Source organism: Terrapene carolina, unplaced genomic scaffold (assembly GCF_002925995.2).
Source record: "Terrapene carolina triunguis isolate 2854851 unplaced genomic scaffold, T_m_triunguis-2.0 Scaffold236, whole genome shotgun sequence".
NCBI lineage: Eukaryota > Metazoa > Chordata > Testudines > Emydidae > Terrapene > Terrapene triunguis.
In genome coordinates, this window is record NW_020664587.1 from 16205227 (window position 1) to 16232077 (window position 26851).

At 56.5% G+C, this 26851-nt stretch overlaps 1 protein-coding gene across 1 annotated transcript; it reads left to right on the top strand.

The window, feature by feature from the left end:
• The first annotated feature begins 6134 nt into the window (after window positions 1-6134).
• On the top strand, window positions 6135-26453 carry LOC112108696 (angiopoietin-2-like). Its single transcript, XM_024202904.2, has 9 exons — window positions 6135-6576; window positions 13754-13909; window positions 14725-14846; window positions 16789-17021; window positions 17602-17726; window positions 18424-18525; window positions 20734-20900; window positions 25276-25406; window positions 25918-26453. Exons 1-9 carry the CDS (start codon window positions 6271-6273, stop codon window positions 26076-26078), a joined length of 1503 nt encoding a protein of 500 aa, XP_024058672.1. The 5' UTR covers window positions 6135-6270; the 3' UTR covers window positions 26079-26453.
• The last annotated feature ends 398 nt before the right edge of the window (window positions 26454-26851 follow it).

The window sequence follows — 26851 nt, forward strand, 5'->3', positions numbered from 1 at the left end:
TATTATAAACCACTAATCGTAGGTGACTCAGTGCCCATTGATGGTGACCCTAAAGTGAGAGGAAGGATGATGCTGTGATTAAGGGACCTGGCTCCTGGGTCCCATTCCTGGCTCTGCCGCAGACTCTCTGTGTCACCCTGACGAAGTCACTGAGTCTCTCTAGTCTCTGTTCCCTGTCTGTCGAATGGGGGGATAAAGTGGTGGGACCATCCCTGGCAGTCTGGTCTTGGGGTTGTCCAGTGCCCAGGGATCCACTGGAGCGTCCCCAGGGAGAGCATCTGAACAAGCAGAAGATCCCTTGTGTACTGGTTAGCTCCCCAATGCACATTTCCGGTTTCTGCTCACTGGGTGCAGGGACAGTGCTGGCTCCCATCAATCTCTGGAGTTAGACAAACCACCACCGGGGGAACCCCCCCACCCACCGAACTCTGAACGAGGGCACAGGGCTGGGGGTTTACAGGGTTCCTCCCAGAAGCTTGCCCAAGCAGGTTCCTCAGCCCTGGGCTGGCTGCTCTGCATTCCTTCTCCTCAAACAGGACACACACGCAGGACTTGAACCGCAATTTGGCTTTCTGTGCCAGACCCAGATAGTCAAGAATAAGTGAAGCCAGGCTGAAGCACTGTCTCAGTGGGAGGTTATCAGAGAGGAAGCAGCCTCGCTGGTGGACACTTTTCTTTGCTCCTTGGAAAGCAGTCAAGACTTTTTTCCATTGCTGGGAGTTTGCCAGATAGTTTATTAATCTAAAGCAAAATAAACTGGAAGGGGACGGAGAATTTTAAATGAGCTTCACGCTGGCCTCTCAATTTGTAGGTGAGATATTTCACACCAAAGGTTTTGCACATGCAAATCCTCAGCTTTGTGCATGCAAATGGAGTAGCGAGGCAGCTAACTACCCAATTTGTTCATGCAAATAAAATGTGCAACAACACAGACTAAAATCACCCTCCTCAACATTAATCCCCCTATCTCATCCCCTTGTAATTAGACCATTGTTCCTAAACTCCTCGTTGAATGTAGCATCTGTCTAATCTAGAATGTAAGTTCAATGGGGCAGGGACTGTGCACCCGCTGCTTTGGACAGCATTGTCCCAAATACTAAGTAAAAATGACAAATCCTTATTTCTGTGTGCACCAAAACCAGGGTGTCAAAAAGTCATGCATGTGAGAACTCGAGCTTCAAAATCCCAGTTGTGGCAGCTGTGTTTGGAAATCTGGCCTGGAGAAAACAAGAATGAGACAAAAAGATTGTGGTTTTTTTTGGGGGGGGGGTGTTTGTTTTTTAAATGTTTGAATGGAGGGTGGATTTGCTTTGCATCTGTGCATGTTCTGGGGTGTGAGCGGTTCAGCTGTAGCAGAACAATGGCCCGTTCTGCAGGGAATTATCTCATGCGGGCACCAAACCAAGAACCTTCCCAGTTACTTGAATGAAGACAGAAAGAACAGGGGCGTGGGTCAGGAGGGGAATTAAAACCACCTTTCCCTTTTCTGTCTGAAGCAGAGCCCATGCCGGCACTGGCTCTTCTAGGTATGTGGGTGCCCGCACTGTCCCCTCTTCCCTCCCCATCCACTGAACGTGCTGGTCCTGCCCATGGGGCCGGGGCTCTCGCGGAAGGACCAGCAGAGCTCCATACACACACAGGCCAGAGGTGCAGCTGGAGAGCGGGTGGAGGAGTTCCCTTGGAGTGAGCGGAGCTGTGTGCCTGGGAGTCTGGCCCAGACACTTGGGTAACACTTGGGAAGGACACAGCCGCCCAGGAGGTTGGTACGTGGTGAGACGAGGCAGGAGCTCTTACATGATGTTGCTTCCGGCAGGCTGGATTATTTAGTATCCCCTTTTAAAGCTATTTCTTTGCCCTTCACTTGCACCTTCTGCTCCAGGATCTCAAAGCAGATCCTGTCCCCCCTTCTCTCTGATAGACAGGGAAACAGAAGTGGGAATGTGACTTGGCCCACATCTCATAGGGAACTTGCAGCAGAGACAGGAATAGAGCCCAAGTCTCTTGACGCCCACTACTGTGCTTTAATCTCGGACCATTCCCCACCTCCCTCCTGTCTCTGAGTAGGTCCCCGTTAGTACACTGTGGGGAGCACTCACAGATCTGTGGGATCCCAGTGACAGCTATGCACCGTGCTCACCTGCTGGGCCAGCCACGAGCTCTCTGCCGGGCTGAGGCTGAGTCCCTGGGAACGATCGCACCATTCTGTTAGCAAGCATGCATCGCTGTCTTCCATCACTGGGATGCTGGGGCCGTGCACCCCAGGTACACCCCAGCTTCAGCCTGCAACCTTGCTTGTAATTAGCGGCCCCTAGTCAATGGGCGACTGCCCACGACTGGGGTCCCTTATCAAAGTTCTGAGCCTTGCTGTTGGAATACAAATGAGCCCAGTCCCTGAAGCTCCAGCTGCCCTTTCCATCTCTGCTAGATTCAACAAATGCACTTGTGTAGTTATTTTGCTGTTTGGGGGGCAGGAAAAAACTACCCCGTCTCAGCTGTCGTTAGCAAATGTATGGGAGCAGCTCTCCTGACCAAGTCATTTGCCCGGCAAGGCGAGTGGTTTCCGTTCGAGGGGCCTGCTTTAACAGCACCTTTCCAAGCCAGGGCCCACCTGGGCTGGCTCTCCAGTGCGGCACACGAGAGGCCAGGGAGGCCACAAGAATAGGACCATGGATCAGATACTGACATGCATTGGCTACGCATTCTCTGCTGCCCACGCCAGGAGCGCTGCCATCCTGGAGCCTCATAGGCTGCGGCTGCGTAAGGCAGCCCCAGTGCGCGAACTTCCAGGCTTTCTCATCTGCCTGAGAATCATACAATCTGCGTCCTGTGCTCGAAGCAGTAGGGCAAGTTCCTACTGTATGAACCTGCAGGGAGGCCTATATATCAATTTCTGCAAGCCCTGAATTCAGATGAGGGATGTCTTTGTCCAGGTGTTTATTCACCTTCTCACTGTCCCGCCGAGTGTGCCAACCTGTCCTTCCTGGGCTTGTGCCAGCTGCTTGGGGCAGTCCCTGGGGCTTGGGCTTCCTCTTTTTGAAGAAACAAACTTTCCTTTTGGCAGCTGGCACAAGGTGCTACTAGGGCGTCCCAAGATGGGTGGATGTGGGAGCCCTTCTCCTACCTGGATTCAGGAAACAATCCTGTAGGCTGCTCCAGCCTGCGCTGGTATCAGGGACTGTCACTGTAGCTACTGTTGCTTTTTACAGATCCAGACTAACACGGCTACCCCTCTGATACTTTGAGAGTATCAAACAGAGACTGGGAATGGTTGGGTCATTACACTCATTGAATTTTTTTCCCCCCATGTTAAGTTCTCCTCACACCTTCAATGGGTCATCTCGATTATCACTTCAAAGCTTTTTCTTCTGCTGCTACGGATAGCTCATCTCAATTGACTGGCCTCTTACAATTGGTCTGCGTACTTCCACCTTTTCATGGTCTCTGTATGTATAAATATCTTCTGTCTGTGTGTTCCACTCTATGCACCTGAAGAAGTGAGCTGTAGCCCACGAAAGCTTATGCTGAAATAAATTTGTTAGTCTCTAAGATGCCACAAGTACTCCTGTTCCCTCTGATACTGTAGCTACAGCGACAGGAGTGGGCAGGGGGTATATTCATAGGCGCTTGAAAACTTCCCTTTGGGTTTTCCTCGGCTGAGATGCATGAGAAACAAATGCTGGCCCTGCGGAAATGTGGCTGAGGGCAGAGGTGCTGCGGAAGCCAGTTCTGCCAGGAGCTCCGTGGAACTTCAGTAAATATTTACTGGAACAAGTATGTTACAAGTGACCCTTCCAAGCCGGAACAAACCCTGCTAACCTCGCAGGCCTCTCGCACGGCGCGGGACGAGTTGTTTAGAAATGTTGCTGAGGACGGGTGGGCTGGGGACCTGGGTTCGAGTCTGACTTGGGTCATGAGTAGGCATGAATGAGCCAGTTTGGCAACTACGAGCCCAGTCCTCAAATGTCTGGGGCAGCATCTAGACAGCGACTGGAAATGACAGAATACCCCAAGAGAGCCATTCTTGGGAGATCCCCCCAGCCCAGCTCTGCAGATGCGAGACATTTGGAGAATTGAACGACCAAGCATTTGGGAGCTCATCTGGACCACGCCCAGCCTCTGAATCTTTGGGGGTTCAGCCGCTGCTGGTCTCAAGTCCTATGGGATTGTTTGTAATCCCTGGAGAACCACCCTCCCCAAGGCAGTCAGAGGGTGCCTAAACCAATCCCCTCTGGGGGGGTAGAGTGGGGGCAGGGCCTGGGCAGAGCCGGGGGTCAAGCACCGCCCCACCTCCCCAGGCACATTGGAAAATTGGTGCCTGTGCCCAGAGCCATGGTTTCCACAGGCCCTACCCTGCCTCAGCCGACAGTGATTTGACCCTCCCGTAATGCTCCCCAAACAGAAGACCTAACAGCAAACAGCAAGAACCCTGAGGGTCAACAAAGCATCTCCCTCCTGCTTGGGGGGGGGGGGGAGGCACCCAGGGTAATTGCTACAAGAAACACGTGATTCTTTTCCAAACAATAGAATTTTATTGAGTAACAAAAACACTGCAAAACAATTCTGGGCAAGTTAAAAGCAAATACGTTAAACCCTTAAACGTATGGACCCGAGCTTAGCAGGGCAAAGAACATTTGCGTCCATTTTAGCTACACGTACAGCACCCGGGACTCTCCCAGTCGGTGTATGTGACGCTGTGGCTGTCCTGGATGTCCCCCAGTGGGGCGTGGTAGGGGGAGGGATGCGGCCCCTTGACTTGACCCTCGTATGAGTGGGGGACAGTTCTCAAGCCAAGACCTCCCCCTCGAGCCAGCTCAGTGTGACGAAGTGGGACTGTTCTTAATGTTTCCTCTGAATACCGTGTGGGTGCCTCAGTTTCCCCTATGCATTTCTTAAGTCTCCAGTGTGCATAAATGGCCGACAATCTGTATCCTAGCAACAAATGGCCAGGGCCCTTCCCCCCTTGCAAGGGAATAGCTAAAGGTGAACAATCAGGTGACCTCCTGGCCCGGGAAAAAGACAAAGGCGAGAAAGGAGGGGGTTTCAGTTTGGAGCTAGCTGGGGACGGGGAGTGAGTGCAGACGGGGGTGTCTGCCTCGCTAGGCCCCAGAATGGACCCAGCGGAAGGGTCTTGTTCTTTGTACCTACAAGCTCTGTTTTAGACCGTGTTCCTGTCATCTAATAAACCTCTGTTTTACTGGCTGGCTGAGAGTCACGTCTGACTGCAAAGTGGGGGTGCAGGAACCTCTGGCTTCCCCAGGACCCCGCCTGGGTGGACTCGCTGTGGGAAGCGCATGGAGGGGCATATACTGAATGCTCCCAGGAGAGACCCAGGAGGTGAAGCCATGTGAGCTTCTTGCCCTGAAGACAGTCTGCTCCGAGGGAGAGGAGGCTCCCCAAAGTCCTGACTGGCTTTGTGGGGAGCAGTCCCAGAGCATCGCCCGGGGACTCCGTGACACTCAGCTCTTCGCCCTGGGAGCTGCATCCAGACTGTGAGCAGCTCCCCTCTGAACCCACCAGGCAAAGTAGTCGGAGCTTCGCTAGTCTCTCCCAGCAGGGCAGGTTTTCCAGACCTTCCTGGCACATGTAACCCCCCTGGGACAGACCTGCCACTGACAAGCTGTCTGTGCAGGAGGGGGGTGCCAGGGTTAGAAAGCGGGGTGCTGGGAAGCACTCTCTGGGGGGTGAGGCCGACTATTCTCCAAGCTCTGCCAGGCAAAGTGAGTCTGCAGAGAACGGCAGGCAGGAAGGAGGCGAGGCCAAGCGGCCGCCTAAGATAAACGGAAAGCCCCAGCGCCCCTGGCCTGGGCTGGGGGCTGACACACATTCTTGTGGCCTAATTATCTCCTGTGAGGGAGCTGGATTCCAAGGGACAAGGCATCCTCAAAGAGGGCTGGGACTGGGACGCGTTCCAGAGCCCCACAGGGGGTGGGAGAGGAGCTGGGGGGCGAGGGAGGGGAAAGGGGAGGGCTGAAAATAATAATAATAATAATAAAACTTCCTGCGGTTGTCAGGAGAACATGGGCCAGAGATATAGGAAGCAATCGAGGGCCTTTATCGTGGAAACACAGACTCAGGGAGCAGGATTCCAGGCCAACTGCGCGCCCAGCCTCGGAGCTGTCAGACGCCACATGTCAGCAGCAGCAGCCGCCGAGCAGCGGGAGGACTGAGTGTCCCACACCAGGCAGCACAGAAGCAGGGAAACGTGCGTGCGTGTGAAGTTCAAACCAGACCCTTTCAGCTGGGTAGGAGTAAGCCCCCTGGAAGGTGAGGATGGGAGCTGGGGGAACCCTGCTGTGGTTAGTGGGGGCTGCATGGGCCGTGCTGGCTCTGGGACTTGGTTCCCACCTGAAAGGGAAGGACAGCCTTGAGAGACCTCAGCACCAGGTGCAGCATGGGCCCTGCAGCTACACCTTCCTGCTCCCAGAGCTTGGGGGCTGTTACCCCTCCGCCGCCGAATACCAGGTCTCCAACTCGCTGCAGAGAGATGCTCCGCCCGTGCCTGAGCCCAAGTGGCCAGCCAAGCGGCTCCAACAGCTGGAGAACGTCATGGAAAACAACACACAGTGGCTGCAGAAGGTAAGATCCAGTCAGGGCCCGCTTGGATCGCAGTGGTTCTTGTATAGATTGCAGCAGTGCCCACAGCATGCCAGTCCCTTTCCAAACACAGGGCTTGGCCTGCAAACATGCAGCGTTGCCAACCTCCCGCTGGGATCGGAGAGTCAAACGGGGCTCTTGCATCAAGGGGCGACCTCTTGCAGCTTGCTCCCTTTCTGCTGCCGATGCACGAGCCAGGCTAGGACCCAGCTCGCTCTCCCCTAACTGCTGCCTTTGCAGCAGCAAAAGCGTCTTTGCGCAGTAATGTGGGTGGATGTGACTCAAGGCTGCACTGTCACTTTTCTGACCATAACCATGTGGCGCTGGCTTCCTCGAGAGGCTTTGGTCAAAGTCTGTGCCTGGGAACTGCTGTCTAATTACTTTGTTAAAGGGACCAAACAGGCTTCTCGCCTTGATCCAGACAGTCTCAGCATTATTGCAGGTAAGTTACCCCTATAGATGAGGAAAACAGTACAAGGGCTTGGATCATTTAAATGGGCAACTTCTTTATTGATCCTGGGAACCTAGCATCTCGCCTAATATTAAATACCCCTTTAAAATTGTTTAAAAGGTTAGATCTCTACTAGCCCCCTCCTGAGTGTGACATGCTTTCTGTCTCTGTTCTCAGACCCGTGTTCTGCTACTCGGCTGTGCCTGATGTTCTTTTACCGGCAGAGCCGGAGCGGAAAAATTCTTTTTCTGTTTTTCTTTCCAGTTATTTTAAACCCCAGGAAATCACAGTCACTTGGGTTCATGGGTCTCTCCTTTGCGAGCTGAGAGTTTGAGAGTGACTCTGGTACCAGTTACAGTGGTGTAAATCGGGAATAACTCCACTTACACCAGTGAACTGAAGTAAAATCAGTTTAGAAGCAATGTCAGAATCGAGCTGCATGGGTGAAATCCTGATCCTTTTGTCACTATTTCTGCCACTGACTTCTCTGCTGCCAGGATTCACCCCGTGCCTGCAGGGTATATCGGGCTCCTTCCAAACCCATAAATACCAATTGCTTCGCATGCAGATACCAGCCAGGCAGCAAAGGGCTTGTTTCCTTCCTCTTTGTTCCCAGGCTGCTCTGAGGGGCATGTGTCTAATTCAGACTACGTTACATCTCTTTCCAAAGACGACCTACGCAGGGCAGAACAAACTTCTTTACACTCTACCAAAGCAATAAGCAAATATTTGCACTAGGGGAGAATTTAATTAAAAATAAATCCCCCCAAATAAAAACCCCATCAGATCAAAGGCTGCGGGCATGTGAGCAGTGCAGGGGAAAGTGTCTGAACGTGATTAATACCGAGCATTATAACGCCCTTGTGTTAATACATATTCCTGTGCACTCACTGGGATTGCATGTAGTGCAGCATTGAGAGCAATGCTGTTTGCGGTGCCGGGGTCTCTGGATGAGACCTTAGCTTCCAAGGTCCTGCCAGCTCAGCATGGACTCTAAGGATTCCACGGGACGGGATTTGCCCCAGAATCCTTAGCTATGTCGCTTCTGTCCTAGCCGGGGTCCCTTGTGGCTTCCTCCGGAGTTGTGGCTGAATTTTCGTGGTGCTGTGTGCAGAATCTACTGCGTGTCGTTTGAGGACCCGTTGAAAGACAAGGGGCGGCAGCGACATAACCTGCAGGATTCTTGTGATTGTGCCATATGGAGGCACAGTCTGGGAAGCCGCAGCAGCTGACCCAGACTCCAGGCAGGCAGAAAACATGTGTCTGGGGTGAGGCAGCAGGGTTTTGTCTCTAGGAACTGGGGCGATTTAGGCGTCAGTGCCGCTGAACCTGATCTGCATGGAAAAGTCCCCTTCTGTCTTCCAGCACGTTACAGGGTCCTGAGGCTGCTGCCCCCCCAGGGGCTCAGGTCTTGATACTGCTTTTACAAACATGCCACACACTGAATGCGCAAGGAGGGCAGGGTGGACAGAGCCCGGTCTGGGTGGGAGAGGGTGCTCCCCAGCCTGTCCTGGCCCTCTGGCACTGCAGGGGTTAAATGGAGATGCACAGACTGTTAGGAAGTGGACTGGAAAACATTCTCCTCAGCTGTTTCCTTTCCCTGGACACCCAGATGTGTGTTTATTGCCCAAGAAGCCATGAATCATGTTGTCTGGGGCGGAAGGTAAACAGTGCTGATCTGGTTCCCTGCTGAGCGGGACCCAGCGTGGCGAGCGGAGCCAGGGGGCTGCTCCCAGGCACTCGTGTTTTCAGCCCTGCTGGGATCCAGCCACAGTTTCTCATGCAGACTCATCGGGGAAGCAGGATTCCTCCATGGCCAGCTGGGAGCAGGGGGAGCCCAGCCAGAGGCGCTCTGCCACAGGTTGCTGGGAAAGGAGACACGGTCTGGTGAATTGTAAAGCCTTAACGTGGTGGCTGAGCGAGGGGCAATGGGAGGGAACAGCAAAGAGGAATGCCAGGGGCTAGCTGGCTGCTCCGTACCAGGCCTCTCTCTGGTCGCTCGGACTCCAATCGTATAGCTGGGATCGTCACCTGGAGCAAGATGCCCTGGGCTGGTGGCTTCATCGCCTGCTAAAGCCCCACCCTGGGGCCTCTCCTTGAGAAGGCAGGTGCTGACGTTAGGGCCTGTCTCACACCCCTGGGCGCTGAGCTGGACCGGCCATGTCAGCTGGACAGCAGAGGGAAAGCAGCAGCGAAAGCCCAGGTGTCTGGTATGGCCCACCCAGAAGTTCCCCTGCACTGAACTGCCAGCACCGCTGCCCTCAGTCTCCCATCCAAACGGTGACCCGGGGAGAACCTGCTTCGCGTCACCCCCCGGGATGGCTGCAAGCGGTGGGGGGGAAAACAGCAATTAGGGCCCAGCTGATCCAGCGTGTGAGGACCTGGTGCCAGCCTCCTCCTGACAGCCTCTGCTGCTGCGCTCCATGACCTGCTGATGGAATGTGGACACCACCCCGGGCGTACCGGGCGAGGGGCAGCTGGGGGTTCTCGGGCTCTCTGACAGCCAGTAGACACCACGGCGGATGCAAAATAGGATTGGCCGGTTCTGAGCCTCAGCAAAGTGCATCATCAGCCTCGCCAGGCGTGTCTGGGGGACGGTGCTCGGCAATAGCTCAGCTGCACCAAAAGGGAGCAAACTTCACTCCACCTGCTGGGCTCAAAGAGCCAAAGGCGGAAACCGCTTGGCACTGATGTTTCCCCGTGAGCCTCTGCTCAGTGTTTGCTCATGAAGCTCAGACACGAGGCTGTCGGCTCTTCCCTGCAAACATTTCCCCCCCAAATCTCCCATTAGCCTCCCTCCAAACCTCACACCGAGGCGCTTCGAGCGTGGTCTAGGCCCCTCGGAGAGGGGGCTACCTACCTCCGGGAAGCAATGATGGATGGGCTTGTGGGTACAGCGGTGCATTGGGACTCTGGAGATCTGGGTTCACTTGCTGACTCTGCTTCAGGCTTCCTCGGTGACCTCAAGCAAATCGCTGAATCTCTCTAGGCCTCAGTGCCCCATCTGCAAAGTGAGGATAACTAACAGGTCCGTTCCGAGAGCTCCCCGGGGCAGGGGCTGGCTCTCACTGGTGTATATACGGCACTCAGCACAATGGGGCTCCAAGCACTGCCAAAATAAAGCTGTGTGTGCCCACAGAAGGGAGTGATCGGTTTTGTGCAAGGAGCCCAGGTTTGAAAATCAGGCGTCTTAGCAACACAGGTAGGGGTGGGGTTCCTTCTGCAAGTCAAAAAAGGCCCGGCAGAATTGTCTGTCACTCAGCTGTGGAGAGCCATGACACCCTTGGTGCCAGGCTCATGCCCCTGGTGGTGCCACATGGGAACCGGAAGCCTAGTTCTGTCAGGTGAGGTAGGAACCTCTGGTCAAGGACAAAGGGACGGGGGATTTTACAGCTCATGCTGACGCTGCCGGCACTGCTGTATTGTGAATGACTCCGCATGGCCATCGCTCACGCACAAGAACGAAGGTTTTCTGGCTGACCTGGGGCCTGTTCTTAGCTCTGCCACTGACTCGGCATGTGACCTTGGTCAAGTCACTCAGCTTGTCTGTGCTGTGAAAGACGACCCTGCTGAGTTACAGTATCAAGCAGGCCTGGACAAGCCAGGTTTAACATCATGTCACCTGGTCCTGGCCAGCTGACCCCGTGTTAACCATGACAGTCTGTACCTCAGGCGTCTCCTTCATTGACGGGGATCATGACCCTGACTCAATTCATTAACATCTGCAAAGTGCTTTCAGATCCTCCAATGGACAGAGCCTGGTAGTCCTGCCAGACACCCAGCTTCCTGTTTATAATCTGTTCTTTTGCTGAGACCCCCCGGGCGACTCTCCCCAAACAACCCCCACCCTGTAACTCCTTCCCGCTGCGACTCAGCCACCAGCACGTCAGGAATGGAATGCGAGAGGCCGCCTTGGGCCTGCTGGTATGGGATATGGCAGGGAAGCCCGTCAGACAACGCTTTCCCGCCATTGTGGCTTGGAAGTGGCCAAATCAGGGTGGTACCACTGGAGTTAAGTCCATGCTTTCTATTGACCAGCGCCCATTTCGGGGTGGGGGTCGTTATCAACCCCACCCCCTTGTCAACAATCAGCTGGAATCTAGCAGGTTTTCTGATTTACTTTGCAATTGTGCAGGAAAAACCTGATCCGAATCGGCAGTTCCTGGCTGCTCAGGACCAAAACCCAGGGAGAGTTTTGCCCTTTCAGGATAGTCTCCGGTGGGTTCGCGTAACATCAAAGAGACCCAGATTTTAAAATAAAAGGGCTTTTGCTGAGTAGAAGGTGACCAGACAGCAAGTGTGAAAAATCGGGACGGGGGGAGAGGGGGGGTAATAGGAGCCTATATAAGAAAAAGACCCAACAATTGGGACTGTCCCTATAAAATCGGGACATCTGGTCTGCCTGGCTGAGTAATAGGCCTTGTGCCAGGGATATGGCAACCCGCTGGGGGAGGGGAATGATAGTGGAGCCTCCTGGCGCATTTGCAGCTCAATGAGCCTGGCTTTGCCTGAGCAGTGTGGGCCAGTGTCTGGGAAGGACGGGGCGCGGTTAAGACCCTGGCCTGGGCCTCAGGGGCTCTAGCCTCAGTTCTTGGCTCTGCCAGATGGTGGGTGGGAGCCTGGTCAAGTCAGTTCTGTGCCCTTCTCCTCCCCTTTGTCTTGTCTAGTGAGACTGTGAGTCACGCGGAGCCAGGGCCTGTCTCTTGCTGAGTGCACGTGCAGTGCGCACCACCAAGGGGCCCCGGACTCGGGTGGGACTTCTGGGCACAAGTCATAGGACGGAGGATTCAGTGGGCCAAGCCGTCCTTGCAATCAGCCCCAGCGTACTGCCTGCCCGAGGCAGATTTTAAATCTGCCTCACGCTTTAATTCCCCTAGAGATTCGACTGGCTCCTAAGGTCAGTATCATCCCAGTTTCCGATGGCCTGGTTCCTAGCCCTAGTTCTCAAGGACTTCTAGTTCCCCAATAAAAGAGAACACAACATTAAATACCAGCAGATGCTCTTTAAACAGCAGCAAGGGGCCGGGTCCTGCAGACATGCCCTGCTGGGAGGTGGTGTTTTACTACCATGAGCCTCAGGGCTTTGGTTATAGAGCTGCCCATCTCTGATAACTGCCCCGGAAGGAGGCAAGGATCTGGGGGTCTGGGCCAGCAGCCTCTCTCTCCAGAACATGTGAGCCTGTGTGTGAGCCGTCGGGAGGTACAGTGGGTGTGCCTGTCACAGCCGCTGCATACCCAGGATCAGTCTCTTTCTGGGGTAGGAAAGGTGCCTTGAAAACCTGCTCCCATCCTGCTTCACGAAGGAGAGAGGTTGGTGTGAGGGAGGGAATCACATTCATTCCAGACCTGAGAGTGTTGGAGGCGCTCCCAGAGTCACCGGGAATCCATCAATGTTTATTAATTTACCCCCACCCTTTTTTTAATTTTCTTTTTAAAAATCTCTCTCCGAGTTAAACAAGTCACTGCAGAGCTGGGCCCGTCCTGCATCACTTCAGGATGGGCTCCATGGCACAGTGGAAGGATTAAATAAGTCCTTGTTTACATCTGTGTAACGGACGAAAGCAAAGCGATGTAGTGAAATGGGCCACAGGTACAGACACATGGCCCCTGCCCCGGAGAGCTCCCAGTCCAGGGAGGAAGTCTGCGTACTGCCATGTGAGGCACGCAGTGAACGGGTTTGAGCCCCTGCTCCGGAGCAGCGTGCCCCCTGCGCTCTCGGCTCGGGCACGCGAAGAGGAGCCAAGCGCAGGCGGGTGTGATGAGCTGAATTCCCTTCCTCGCTCCCCCGTTACAATGGGAGGAAGTTTGGCAAATGCCCATGGGGATGATCGTGTTTGTACATGGGCAGGGCACGTCATCTGCATACACAGTGCGGAGAGCAATATTTATGCAGTGAGGAGGCCTTGCGAGCGAAAAGCACGCGGCCCCCTTGCCACAGCCTTCGGGGGCAGGGGGTCAGTTACAAAACAATAGGCAGAAAGAAGCAAGCGGGGCTCGGTTCGCCCATTCCCAGACTCTCATTTGTTTACCACTCGTCCCCTCCAGCGCAAGGAACACAGGGAGAGAGAACTGTCTAGTGGTTAGAGCACAACCCAGTCCCAGCTCTGCCAGGCCTGGGGGGAGCATGACTGCAGGTGACCCCACTGCACGTCTCTGTACCTGTCTCCTTGGGGGGGATCAGTAGCACTGCCTTGCCTTTCCGGGGGTCGGGGGGCAGGTGAGGTTTAACCAAAGCGTGCGGAGCAGCTCAGACATGAGAGGCTAATATATGTGCTGCTGGCTGATATTATTAACCTGAGAACCTGACTATGAGGTATGTTTCCTAGAGTTCATGTTGCATGTTTCACAGAAGGCAGGTGCCTAAATATCATGGTGGTGGATGGACGGATGGATGGAGGTGTGTGCCGGGGGTCGGATGGATGGACGGATAGATACAGAAGTGTGACTGCGGATAGGGAGAGGGTGGTCTGGCTGGCTGGCTAGCTAGAGGGACATGTAGGGGGATGGATAGCTGGATGGGTAGGTAGGTAAGTAGGCATGCAACCAAGTCAGCACATCAAGCTACAGCTACAGCATGGCCTTTATCTACCAGTGTAACACCGTCACCTATTGACGACGCACTGTGTAACCCCCCCAGTTCCATTCCCACTGCTGAGGGAAGTAGTCGTTTCCCACACAACCCCTTCTTTGCCTGTTTTTTGTTCCCAGCTGGAGAGCTACATCCAGGAGAATGTGAAAATGGAGCTCGCCGAGATCCAGTTCCACACGGTGCAGAACCACACAGCTGCCATACTGGAGATCGGGAGCAGCCTCCTGAGCCAGACGGCTGAGCAGACCCGCAAGCTCACCGACGTGGAGACGCAGGTAACTGCTGGCTGGGCTGTCTCCCGAGCTGTCCCTCAGGCGCTGAGCCCTGGAGTCGTTGCGTGTGACTCCACGGACTGGAACAAGATTGCATTCATATACCCCAGGGCTGGACTTGGTTCCCCGCTCACGGCAGAGAATGTTCCGCTGCATCTCACTAGTCTCCGTGCATTGGGATTTGTATTTTTTGCTGGAGATCTTTATAAGAAACAGAGGGGAATTTGATGCCACCTCCGGTGAAGACACCTAAATGACAAGTGCACCACGGAAGCTGCTGTGATTTCAAACAGCTTCTCCCTGATCCCCAAAGTTGTAGAAGGTGCACTCCAGCTTTCAGAGGACTGAGGCTGGACACTTCAGAATTGCTCAGCATCTTGCATGCATGTTGCATCCTGGGCTCTTGTGAAAATCTGGCCTTTTGTTTTGGTGCCTACATGGGAGCTGAGCACTCTGGGAAATCCATAGAGCCCTGCAAATCTGTGGATATCCGCTTTATATCCGTGGATATCCGCATGTGGATACCCATGGACCATGTTTGCGGATTGGATGCAAATGCAAATTTTGTATCTGTGCAGGGGTCTAGAAATCCAGCCCCGACGGTGGGTGCTGAGCCCTTGCAAATCTGCCCCCTACTGCACTGAGGGCTCTACCTAATCCCCAGAGTCTTCCTCCCCACCCAAACTTAGGCCAAAATCCATTTCCCCATGCAGGCTGCTCCTCCTGCTGCTGGGCTACGGAGCATGTTTCCCAAACCCACATCCCCTCAGATCCCATCCCTTCCTGACCATCCCAGTCTGGTTTCTTCCCCCCCGCAGGTTCTCAATCAGACCTCAAGGCTGGAGATCCAGCTGCTGGAGAACTCTCTGTCCACTAACAAGCTGGAGAAACAGCTGCTGCTGCAGACCCAGGAAATAAACAAGCTCCAGGAGAAGAACAGGTAAAAATCCCTTCTCTGGGTAGGGCTGTGAGAATGCGGGGATGTGGCTGTCTCTACCACACAAAATAGAAACAGGACAACCCAGCGTGGTCTGGGACTTAGCAGCGTTTCTAGGGCCAGATCCCCAGCTGGCGTCAAGCCACACCACTCCAATGACTTCACCTTCCAGGTGAGGATCTGGCCCAGAGGACTTGACAAAAGTTGTGGGTTTCAGGGAACTCTTTGGCATTTCATGGAACATTTCCCCCTTTCATTTCAAATATTTTTCATGGCAAATTCAGTAAAATCTCATTGTAAGCTCCTATATTGCTAATTAACTGGCAGCCTGTGTTGTGATCATAATAAAGACCCCTGTTTGGATGAAATTCTTGCTCTGGCTTACAGAACAACCAAGAAAAATACAATAAAATACAAAAGTCAGTGCAGCTCACGGGAACTTTTGTTTTGCAAAATGGATCCCAGACTCCAGAACTTTGGAGTTCTCCTCTTGCCTAGAACCTGCCTTTCCAGAAGTGGTTCTAAGCGTCTCCAGGCAAGCGCCCTGCTCCCTTTCCTGGAGTGCGGCGTAGGGAGGTGGGCGACTGTGTGTCTGAAACTCAGGCAGCTGCTGCCTGCACTGACTGTAAAGAAACACGCAGTGTAGTTGTAGCCCTGTTGCTCCCAGGATATTGGAGAGACGAGGTGGGCGAGGGAATGTCTTTTATTGGACCATCTGCTGTTGGTGAGAGAGACAAGCTTATTACAACAATATGTAACCCCGCTAACCCCCCTTTTTGTCCTATGACTGCAGAGGTGTTAATGGGCACTCCACCTTGAACGCTCCCTAGAATATGTGCTAACAATCTGTTCCACCTGCGTGTAGTTGTGCCGCTTGCTCGGAGCATCTTTCCCAGTCCTACAGAAGAGCTCTGTGCGGCTCCAAAGCTTGGCTCTCTCCCCAGTAGGAGTTGGTCCGATAAAAGATATTCCCTCCCCCATCTTGTCTTGTAAATAAATAGGTTGTTGCCCCCACTATTAGGGTGATTAACAGACGCAGAGGGAGCCGGCCGGCTTAGGGCGCCTGCTTGGAGAGGGACGGCTCCGTACTGCACGTCCCAGAACTGCGAAGGGCTTGTGTTAAAGGCCCCCAGTGCGGGTGCCGTGAATGGACTGAGCTCCAGTGAGATCCCCACTGACTGGAGGTGACCACCCGGCTTATGCTTCTGGGAACATTCTCCCTTGTCAATCCTCCCTGCAGCTAAGGCCCCGGCACCGGAGCTGGGAGAGCCTGCCTGGGAGCCAGCCAGCCAGCTCTGGCTGGGAGAGGGGCCTCTGCTAGACCAGGGACTTGTCATTAAAGGGTTTATGGCTCTTCCCCACCCCCCTCGCCCCGGCGGCAGGCGGCCTGTCCCCAGCTCATTGCATTTGGGAAGGACGCTGAGCGCTGTGCTTGGGCTTCATAGAGGCACAGCTTGAAAACGCGTCCCCTAAAAGCTCAGAACACAGGAGGCCGATTCAAGAAAAGCTGGGGTGTGGAGTTTGAAAAGGACACCCTGCCTTTGGAAAGCGTGGGGCTGGCAGCGCTGTGCTAGTGGGGGCCAAAAGCCAGAGCCCCAGAGCCGTGCCTCCCTGGGGACTGCAGCAGGCAGTGGGCAGAATGTGCAGGATCCGTCTGTCTGGTCCTCATCTGCCCCGTACCGTGGTATCTGGGCTCCTTCCGGTCTCTAGTGTGTTTCTCCTCACAGCACCCCTCTGAGGTAAGGCTGGGCAATTATCTCCTTGTGTAGATGAGAACAGAGGCACAGAAACTAAGTGACCCAACCAAGGTCACACCGGGAGTCTGGCAAAGCCAGGAGGGGAAGCCAGGGCTCCCAGGCCCCAGCCCAGGCTGGGCCACCCCTCCTTGGCTCCCTCTCTCTGAGGCTCCTCTTAATCCCCCCCTTCTCGGCCCCCTGCCCCCCAGCTTTCTGGAGAAGAAAGTCCTGGACGTGGAAGGCAAACACGAGGAGGAGCTGCAAGGGATCAAAGCCGAGAAGCTGGAGATGCAGAGCCTGCTGTCCAAGCAAACCCAGCTCATCCGGGAACTGGAGCAGCACCTCGCCACAGCCTCAGCCAACAACACGGTGCTGCAGAGACAGCAGGCGTCTCTCATGGACACAGTGCACCAGCTCCTGAGCCTGGTCTCTCAGTGCAACCGTCAGTACTGCGGGGCGTGGGGGCAGAGGGCTGGGTGTGGCTGCTCGGGAGTTGGGCCCAAGCAATGGCCCAGCTCACTTGGTGCAAGACTGGGGGAGTGTCGTGGGAGCTGCTCCCCGACTCTCAAGCTGCCCCACCCCACTTTAATTTGAGCAGCCTAGGGGCTGATCTAATTTGGGGGGTTGGCTCTGCTCCCTGTGGGACCCTGGGCATAGCATTATCGCCACCAGGCCCCATCCCTTCCCAGCAGGCCCCCTATGCTGGGGTCGGAGGGCTGGCGGAGGAGCCGGCCAGGCTGGGTTTACACCTGTTGAGAATTCCCTCCTCCCGTGGGTTCCCGGCAGATTCTGGGCCACTGGCTCCACTCAGGCGGCTGGAGCAGAGTGCGATGTCAGTGTGGTTGGGACAGTGTGACGTGAGCTGCTAATCAGAGGTGCACAAGGAGCAAGGTCCCATGGCAGCAGAGCCACAGGTGGTGCGGGGCTGGGGGGGGGCATGGTGGGGTCAGTCCCCCCGGGCAGCGTCTGGAATTGAAGCAGCTGGGGGAAGAGCTGAGTGTCCCCTTGTCTGCTCCACCCAGAAATCTCCCCGGCCCCGCAGGGGGAGCAGAAGGTGTTCCGGGACTGCGGGGGCGTGTACAAATCGGGCCTCACTGCCAGCGGAGTCTACACCCTGCGCTTCCCCAACTCCACAGCCACCACCAGGGTAAGTCTCCAGCCTGGCAGCATCCAGGTGAGCCGGGCCCCCTCCCCGGCCCCCGGCAGACTTGGCCCAGGGTCCGGGATATGCGAGCACATGGCTGCTGGCAGAGCCCCCACCTTGATGTAGCTTATTGACACCCACTAGGAGGGGCCAGTGGCAGAGGGCGGGGAGTGGGGTAAAGCAGAGAGGGGCGGGGAGTCAGGACTCCTGGTTTCTGGTCCCACCTCTGGGGGATGGGAGGTGGCTAGTGTCTGGAGCCGGGCAATGGGATTCTGGTTCTTCCCTCAGCTCTGCCCCGCCGCGTATCCGTCTGCAAACGGGGTCTGCTAGTTGGCTGGGTTAACGAGTGCAGGCAAAGCGCGCCGAGCACCTGGGGGGCGATGTGTCGGAGAGGGGCTGAGCATTAGCATTCCTGAGATGCAGACGAGTATCCCCGGCCCTGAAAAATGGCACTTGTCAAACCAAAACAACCCCCGCCCATCACATCCACCCACCCCACTGGCCCGCTCTGCCTCTCACGGACACCACAGTGGGGATGGTTACTAGCCGGGGCCAGGCCTGGGGATCACAGCTGAGCCCCTGCTTTGGACACGAGGCCCTCGCGCTCTCACGTGGGGCCCTCACGCTCTGGCGTGGGCCACGCCCGCTCGTGGGGCTGTGCTGTATGTGTCCAGCCGTGGCCATGCTGTCCTGTTCACAGGCATTCTGCGACATGGAGACCAGCGGGGGAGGCTGGACTGTCATCCAGCACCGGAAAGACGGCTCCGTGGACTTCCACCGCACCTGGAAGGAATACAAACACGTAAGGCTTCCCCGTCCTGTCGGCAGCCAGCGCCGCCCCGGTGAGGCCGTGGTGTGGGACCCCCGGCATTTCCTCACACTGGGGCAGGAAGAGCTTCCCGTGGAGGCTAGGAATAGCCAGCCACTCCCAGGGACAAAGGGCCCTCGCTTCCCCACCCGGAGCCCCCGGCCGCCCTACACACGTGGGAAGGAAGAAGAGGAGCAGAGGTTACTGCCTTATTGTTCAGGGCATGTGGTGAAGGCCTTGGCTCTGGGTACACGGGAGGCCGCAAACAGGAACCCAGCGATGGGGGAAGGGATGGAGAGCGAGGCCGCCCCTGCACCGCAAGGAGGGAGCTGAGGTTGCCCCCCTGCTGCAGGGTCAGGGCTATTTTCACCGGGGTGTTGTGATGTAAAGACGGGGAGGCACTCAGATACTGTGGTAACGGGCACAGACATCCCATAGACAGAGGGTATGTCTACACTACAGGATTAATCCGAATTTAGATAATTCGAATTTGGGAAACAGGTTGTATAAATTCGATTGTGCGCGGCCACACTAAGCACATTAATTCGGTTTTTAACCACATTAATTCGGTGGTGTGCGGCCACACTACCCCATTACTTTAACCACAGTAATTCGGTGGTGTGCGGCCACACTAACCCTAATTCGAATTAACAAAATCGATTTAGGCGCTACTCCGCTCGTCGAGGTGGAGTACAGAAATCGATTTTAAGTGCCCTTTAATTCGAATTAACTGGCTCTGTAGTGTGGACGGGTGAAGGGTTAATTCGGATTAACGCAGCTAAATCCGAATTAAAGTCGTAGTGTAGACCAGGCCAGAGAGAGGCCATGACCCGGAGATTCTGTGCCACCAACGTTCCTGAATCAAAGCAGGCCAGGCCCTGCTTTCCACGGACGGCCCAGGGTCCAAGGGGGTGTCAAACGTAGATGCCCAAATTGCTAACTGGTCAAGGGAGGGAGGGTTCCCCCCCGGATCCCAGGGGTGGCCCCTCTGCTGGGAGTTGGTTGCGTGTGCTGTATGGAAGGGAACATCAGGAGCCATATCCTTGGTGTTTGGAAAGACCCCAGCTGCTCCAAGTGAGCCCCGGATTGCAGGGCTTCTTCCATGTGGCGGGACAGTTTTAGAAGGTGATATCTCAGCCAGTCCCACCAAATCCATCCCCAGGACCTGCCCACTGAAGTCTGCAGAGATGCACCATGCATGGATTTGGCTCTGTGAGCCCCATGGGCAAGTGGCGACATGGTGAAGTGTCTGGTGCACACACGCACACACACTCTCCACCATTTGAAACACTCCCGTGGAAAAGCTATCTGTGCAGATGCTGGAAAAAGATCTCAGATCCTGGCTGTGGTTTCAGCTCATTCCCATGTGAGTCGTGTGGCTGGCCCTGGAAAGTGGTTTTGTAGCCACAGCGCTGAGAGAGGGGGTGTGGGTGTGGATCTGGGTGTAAGGGAGATTCTGTGTCTTGTCCAAGAAATGGCCTGGTTCCATACATGGCAGGAGCAGGAATGCAGGGGGCTCTGAAACTCCTTCCCCTCATACACTGGCTCAGCCTGTGGTGTTGTGCAGTGCCCTGGTTGGCCTTTCTCAGGCTGTAATGTGATGGAGGGGATCTATCTGGGCACAGCAGGGGTAACCAAGGCAATTGACTTGTGGGCCCTCCAGAGAAGTTACTGGTCAATGAACCATTGTCTGGATTCATTCAGAATTCCAAAGCCCAGCACAGAGCTCCCTGGACCGCGCCTGGATCAGCCACGCGCACTGTTGTGGGGCTGGTAGAGCGAATGATGTGCTGCAAAACCCTGCTTCCTTCCGGGTTCCTTCTTTCAGCCCATCTTGGGCACCTCTTGGCCTTTGCCTGGCTGCACTGAACACTGCGGTGCCACCCACGGGCTTTGTTTTTGGAAAGCCGTTCTAACCAGATCCAGATGCCAGAGCCTGAGGCGTCTCAGAGGCCCAGAAGTGGGAGCTCAATCCCCACAGTGACGCTCTAGTTACAAAGCTACCATTGTACGTACCATTCCCCCAGAGCAGAGCAAAGCAGAGCTGGCCCCTTCCACCACAGAAATCACAAAGCAGGAACCTGGGGACTCTGCTTTCTCGGGTAGCAGCCACTAAGCGCGAAGCCAGGTGAGCCCCAGTGCCGCCGGCTGGTTCTTGGCAGCCCCCTCCTGCTTCATTGGGTTTCTGGTCTTTCCACGCAGGGCTTTGGGTCCCCATCTGGAGAACACTGGCTGGGAAATGACTTCATCCACCGGCTCACTGCTCAGGGCTCCTATTCCCTCCGAATCCAGCTCCGGGACTGGGACAGCAACGAGGCCTATTCCCTGTACGGGCATTTCCACCTGGGCAGCGAGGAGCAGCTCTATCGGTGAGTCTCGCTTCGCCCAGCTTGCTGCGTCGCGATTTGTGCACGAAGGATGACCCCGCCCCGCCCACGATGGCAATCAAGCCCTTGCCAAATCCACTAGGCCCACCTGGGCCTGGAGAGCCAGGATCAGCCTCTGGGTCTCCTGAAGGGGTGGGGGTTAATCCCCGCTCACTCTCATCCCACACAGCAGAGTCCAGAGAGATTTCATGGGCACAGCACGTGGCATGGAGAATCCCCTGCCTTTCCCATGCTGCAGCAGAAGCTCCTCTTGCATTGTGCATGAGCCAGCTGCTGCCTCAGCACCCCCTTGTGGCCTGAGGTTGCTCTGCAGGTGCCCTGCCTCAGTTTCCCCACTTCTCAGGACTCTGTCAGTCAAGCTCTTCTCTCATTCGGCACCCTTTCCCCCTGGGGGCTAGATTGATTAACATCAAATCATTCCCCAAATATAGTTCTCGAATCTGCGGCAAGTCCAGACACGTAGGCTTTCCTGCTGGGGTCTCTCAGGCCTTCCCTGCCCAGAGCCTTTCCCTGAAGACGCAGCGTTCCCTGCTGGAGCCTCCTCCCTCCTGCCAGCCATTCCCTGCCGTGGCAGGCCTCTGCTGAAGTCTCACTCCAGCTTCACTCCTGTTGTCTCTCCCTGAACATCCCCCTTCCTCTGCAGCTTCCTGCTGCTCTTTGGAGGAAAATCAGCTCTTCCGTGCCCAGCTGGTTCTACCAATTAAACCCCACCCTGATCCCAGGTGAGGTGGGGGGAGGAACAGGAGACCTCTCCCAGGTGCAGCAGGCAGGGCTAACTCTATGGGGCTGGCCAGCTCCAGGTCTCTGGACCTCAAAGGGGCAGCTCCCCCCCCCCCCGATACAGGCACTTTCTGTCCCAAGGTACTACCACCACCCGCATTGCACCATGCTCTGGAGCCCGCCAGTGATGTTTCGGCTCCGTCCCGATGCTCCTGTTCCTGGAGAAGCCAGCCCGGAGCACCCCCGGCTCGGAGTTCCTTCTGCAAAGTCTCGTTGGGATTTTGTCCACGCTCCCTCCCATTTTCACCCCGTTTAGCTTTAACACCCCTGAGCTGTCAGAGCCTCTGATCAGACGCTGACTCAGTAACTGGGCGGAGCGGTCGCTAGGGAGGAACGTGATCCTGTGAAGTGCCTTATCCTGCTCTCTCTACTGGGCACGTTGCCGTGCTCATGAGTAGAGCAGGAATTGAGCCTAGATTCCCCACATGGCAGAGCACGCCAGGCCCTACAGGCTGTCCACATTGTACGTCTGAGCCCGGCTTTTGGGGAACAGCCTATGACCACTCTCGAAGAGAGAGCGGGCTCCTTCCACGCCAACAACCCCACCCATACCCACCATCCAAGCCAGTTCAGAATCGGCTCCTTTACCAGGCACCTGGGGCACGGCCTCCTCCTAGCTGGGCTGCAGTAACCCACAGGGTCTGCTTTGCTCGTGGCAGCAGCTTGGTGACATGGGACTCGGGATGCTGTGCCATACAACACCAGCGTGACCTCACAGAGAGCCACCGGCACTGCAGCTGCGCTGGCCCAGTCCTGTGTGCTCCATAGACTCCAGCACCAAAAGCACTTGCGCCGATGGCCCCACGTTAGTAACGCTGGTGGAGTCAAGCACGTACAGACAGGGCCTATTGCTGGGAAGAGCTTTCCCAATGAGGTGAGTCAATACAGGACTGGCAGCCCTGGCCTGGAGATTGGCAAAGACTCCCCCAGCTATATCTCACGTGAGGACACAATTCCATGAAACCTTTTCGAGAGTCTCACGCGCCTCCTCCCAGTTCACTGAAATCATCTTAATGCAAATGTCTTTTACAGTGAGAGTCCCGCTGCCTCCAGGGTGGCCTGCACTCTGCCAACGAAAGAGGCCAAGGGAATAAAACAGCTTTTTATAGTAGCCAAGCACATGCCCTTTGCTAAAACCCAATGGAACCTCGGCCTCAGAGCTTTAAATCCAGAAGCCGCGTTTTCCAGTGGGTTCCGTGCTTGGCAGGCTAATCCTGCTCTCCTGAGTTTCAGGGCTCTGCGATGAAGGGCAGAAATCTTCGTCTGTGCCTGATCTACAGCCAGTGGAAATCAGTGGGAGTCTCTCCAGTGGCTGCACTGGGCTTTGGTTCTAATTGATCCCTCCAGTGAACACAAATCATGGTCACTGGACTGGCCGTCGCAGCGCCACACCCCGGTAATGAATGGGGATCGGGGTTCCTGGCAGGAGACCGGGCTCGTTCCCCGTTTGTTTGATCTAACAGCTTTTCCCCAAGCGCTGAGAATTTGGCTCTGAGTCCCCAAACCTGGTGAGACACACAGGCAGCTTTTTCAGGAATTTTAGAGGCGTTTTTATCCTGGATGCTGGGGCAGCTTTGGGCTATGCTGTGAGATTCCATCTGCAAACACCTAAGAGTCCTCACTAGCCAGTTTGCGTTTCATCGCCCTGGCCTGGCAGCTTGTGCACGTGGTTTGCCCCGATGCTGTCTTTGTTTTGTGCCTTGAGAAGCAGGGCTCTCGCCGAGTCCTTCTTGGCGCTCGGCCCCAGCAAAACACAAGGTCATGGGTAACAACCCACATCCAACAGCTGCCCTTGCTCCATGGCAGGTCCGTCACTCGACTCCTCGCATTCCATCCAGCTCCAGACAGGCTGGCCAATGACAGCATCCAAAGCAAGGCCAGCGGGTCCCTTTCCAAGCCCAGCACCCCAGAGTAGCCGCTACCACCCACGCAGCTCGGCGCATGCAGAGGCAGCGCTGCACCGTGTGGGCTGTGGGTTCTTACACTGTGATTCCATAGCCGGCCCATGAGCAAGAAGGGGTCATTGTCCATCCGAGTGCCCCCTCCGTGGTCTCCAGGGCTAGACACAGCCGCGACAGCTCCTTGAAAACCCTGAGCCACCGTTGCACCTTGCTTTCGGAGCCCCTGGGTGGCTGAAGCTGTGCAGTGGGGCCCTGGGTTTCTCCCTGGCCTGGCCGTTGGTTCAAACACAGTTGCACCAGCAGGGGGCACTCGGCTTCACAGCTGCGGCAAGTCACAACTCCTTGATGCCTGCCGGCAATAATATTTGTGTCTGTGCATGTCCAGGGTGGGAAGCTGGTGCTCTTACCTATAAAGCCACCTGCTGCTTCAGCTAGTCAGGACACCACGAGAACAATAGACCCTGCGGGCCCTAGTGCCAAGCTAAATAACCCCAGTCTCGGGCAGGGTGGTTTTGTGTGAGACAGAAGCAAAACAAACATCGTCTCTGTAGAGGAGGCAGGAACGGGCAGTGGCTGCCCACGGCAAATTGCTGAGGGGACAATACTGGCAATTGCTTTGGAAACTGCAGCTCCTGTTCTCTCCCAGACGCACGGCTCCAGGGCCCTGGGGACATCTGGCATGACTCCAACCTCCCCCCTTCCCCGCCAGTCAGTGCCCTCCAGCAGATCCCCCACGCCATCCCGCTCCGGAGAGCCAGCAACAGAGGCCAAGCACAGCTGGTGCGACAGGCACAGTGTCACACAGCGTCTGCCCTTTGCGGATTCTCCAGGGTTGGGAGGGAATGGGGCCATTGCCAGCTCTGGTGCTGCTCACAAAGTCCCAGCTCCTTTGGCCTGTCACTCTCTGTGTTCGGGCAGCACCCTGCACAAGGCAGGCATAGAAAATGGGCAGTGCCATGGGGCACTCTGCCCCTTGGGGGCAGCACTGCCCACTGGTCAGTCCTGTCAGGTGACGTGGCCTTTAAGGTTTCAGGTGGTTGGACCCACAAGGCCCGAGGAGATCTAGGGAGAGAGGAAAGGGATCCAGGGAACAAGTAGCAGTTAAAAGGGATCCGGTTACTGAATCTTTAAGGGGCTGGGACCCGGAGCCTTGCGAGGGGCAGGGCAGGGCTCCCTTCTCACCCAGCCAACAAGGAATGAGTTGGGAGAAGGGGCTGGTGTAAATGCTGCCTCTGCCTAGCACAAGGCAGGTGTCTGTAGACACTGGGCAGCTAGAAGGCTCCTGCAGGGCCCTGAGTTAGCAGGGAGAAGAGAGCGGCAGGGGAAGGACTGTTTGGTAAAAGCGCCCCACTGGCAGAGAAGCTGGTCAAAAGCCCTGTGGCTGGCCTGAACCACAGGCCAGCCCCGAGCTGGGGAAAATTCCTGCCCTAAGGAGGGAAGCGGGAAGGACAGTTTGGAAGACAGCCTGGTGTGTGCCAGAGAAGCTGAGGATTGGAAGGCGCTGAAGCCTCTGGGGTTTGCTCCCTTTGTGCTGCCCATTTCCAGGCCTGCTTTGTACCGTGCCCACGTGGCCTCCCGCGTCCCTGATCTTCCGTGAGCCTGGCCCTGGCATGGCAGCTCTGGTGGGGACTCGCCAGAGGCGCCTCCTGGACAGCCCTGTGTTTGTGTCTCCCCAGGCTCCACGTGCGGGACTACAGCGGGACGGCCGGCAGGACGAGCAGCCTCAGCCCCCCGGGGACGGCCTTCAGCACCAAGGACGCCGACAACGACCGCTGCGGCTGCAAGTGCGCTCAGATGGCGACCGGAGGTAACTGCCCCCAGGGGGCGCTGCGGGGCCGTGGGTGGGGCTCGTAGCCGACTCAGCCCTGAATGACCATGCTGAGGCTGGGAGGCGTGTAACTGGGCCTCTTCTGTCGTGGTCCATCTAACGCTCCCTGCGGGAAACGGCTCCCACTGGGTCCCGCCGTGTATTCTCCAGGATCCTTGGCCCCTGGGAACGCCTCTGTTGCTCTCCTTAGCGCTGCAGTGAGATAACGAAGGCCCTTCCCTGCCTGGGCAGCGCCCATTGCTTCTCGCGCCCCCAATGACTCCAGCTCTAGCAACGTCCCGGCCGCTCCTCCCCCAGCTCTCCCCCCCCCAGGGCGATATCATGGTACCGCCTGACTAGGGAGACACAGGAGAGCAGGAGCTCGCTGCTGGGCTTCCCTGGGCAGCGCTGGGAAAGTGACAGCCCCACAGAGAGCCAGTCAGCTCCAGCCCCCCACCTTCGCCCTGGGGCTCTGGTGCGCCGTCCCTCTGACCCCCTCTCTGTGCCCTAGGCTGGTGGTTCGATGCCTGCGGCCCCTCCAACCTGAATGGGATTTACTACCCCGCTAGCCCCGCGACAGTCCGCTACAACGGCATGAAGTGGCACTACTGGAAGGGGCCCAGCCACAGGCTCAAGGCCACCACCCTGATGATCCGGGCTGCGGACTTCTGAGAGGCCCCAGACGGGATGAGGCGCTGGGGCTGGGCCGTCCCTGCAGGGGAGCCGAGCCGGGCCGGGCTGCACCAAGGCTCCTGTGGCGCCACGTGAACGGCCTCCGGCCCCGAGGGCGAGCTGGCACAGCGCTCTGGACACCTGCTTAGCCCTGCCTCTGTACGGTGCCTCCTCCCCGCCGCGCCAGCACTCGCTCCCGGGCACCAGCCAGCGAGGACGGGCCTGAGCAGAGGCGGCCCCCTCCAGCTCGTCCAAACGCAGCCTGCGTCCAGGTCTTAATCTCCTCCCGGTTCAGGAGCTGGCTCACAAACATCCTGCTGTTTCCTGGGGAGCCGGGGGCTTGTGACACTGGGGTCACGTTGTTCAGATAAAGCATCAGTGGAGAGCGCAGCTGTGCTGGATGAGTCCCTGGGCGTGAGCTGGGGGGCTGATCTTACCCCCCAGTCTGGGTGCATCGGGGCTGGGCTGGCCCCAGCGCGCTGCCCTGTGGTCCGGGCTGCTTGGCGTGCAAACCAAATGGGCAGCGAGGGAGGGGAATGCCCAGCCCCCACCCCCACCTCCCTCGTGCTGCAGGGAGGGGCGGGGTCTCAGCCCGGGGTGAGGGTTTGCTGAGAACATGCAGCCCCTGGATCCCCACGGCCCCTGGGGACAGAAACCCCCGAGGGGGGACTGCGGAGCACTCTGGGGCTGGGAGAGGAGACGCAGACTGGCGGGGGTTGGCCGAGGGGCTCTGTGCCCTTGCCTGGTGAGGCTGCAGCGCCTCGCAACCGGCC

What these genes read in the sequence shown, in the direction of transcription:
- LOC112108696 (XM_024202904.2), top strand. Translation starts at nt 6,271, where the DNA reads ATGGGAGCTGGGGGAACCCTGCTGTGGTTAGTGGGGGCTGCATGGGCC. An exon ending in ACACACAGTGGCTGCAGAAG is followed by an intron (nt 6,577 to 13,753) that starts GTAAGATCCAGT and finishes TTTTGTTCCCAG; the next exon opens with CTGGAGAGCTACATCCAGGA. An exon ending in AAGCTCCAGGAGAAGAACAG is followed by an intron (nt 14,847 to 16,788) that starts GTAAAAATCCCT and finishes CCTGCCCCCCAG; the next exon opens with CTTTCTGGAGAAGAAAGTCC.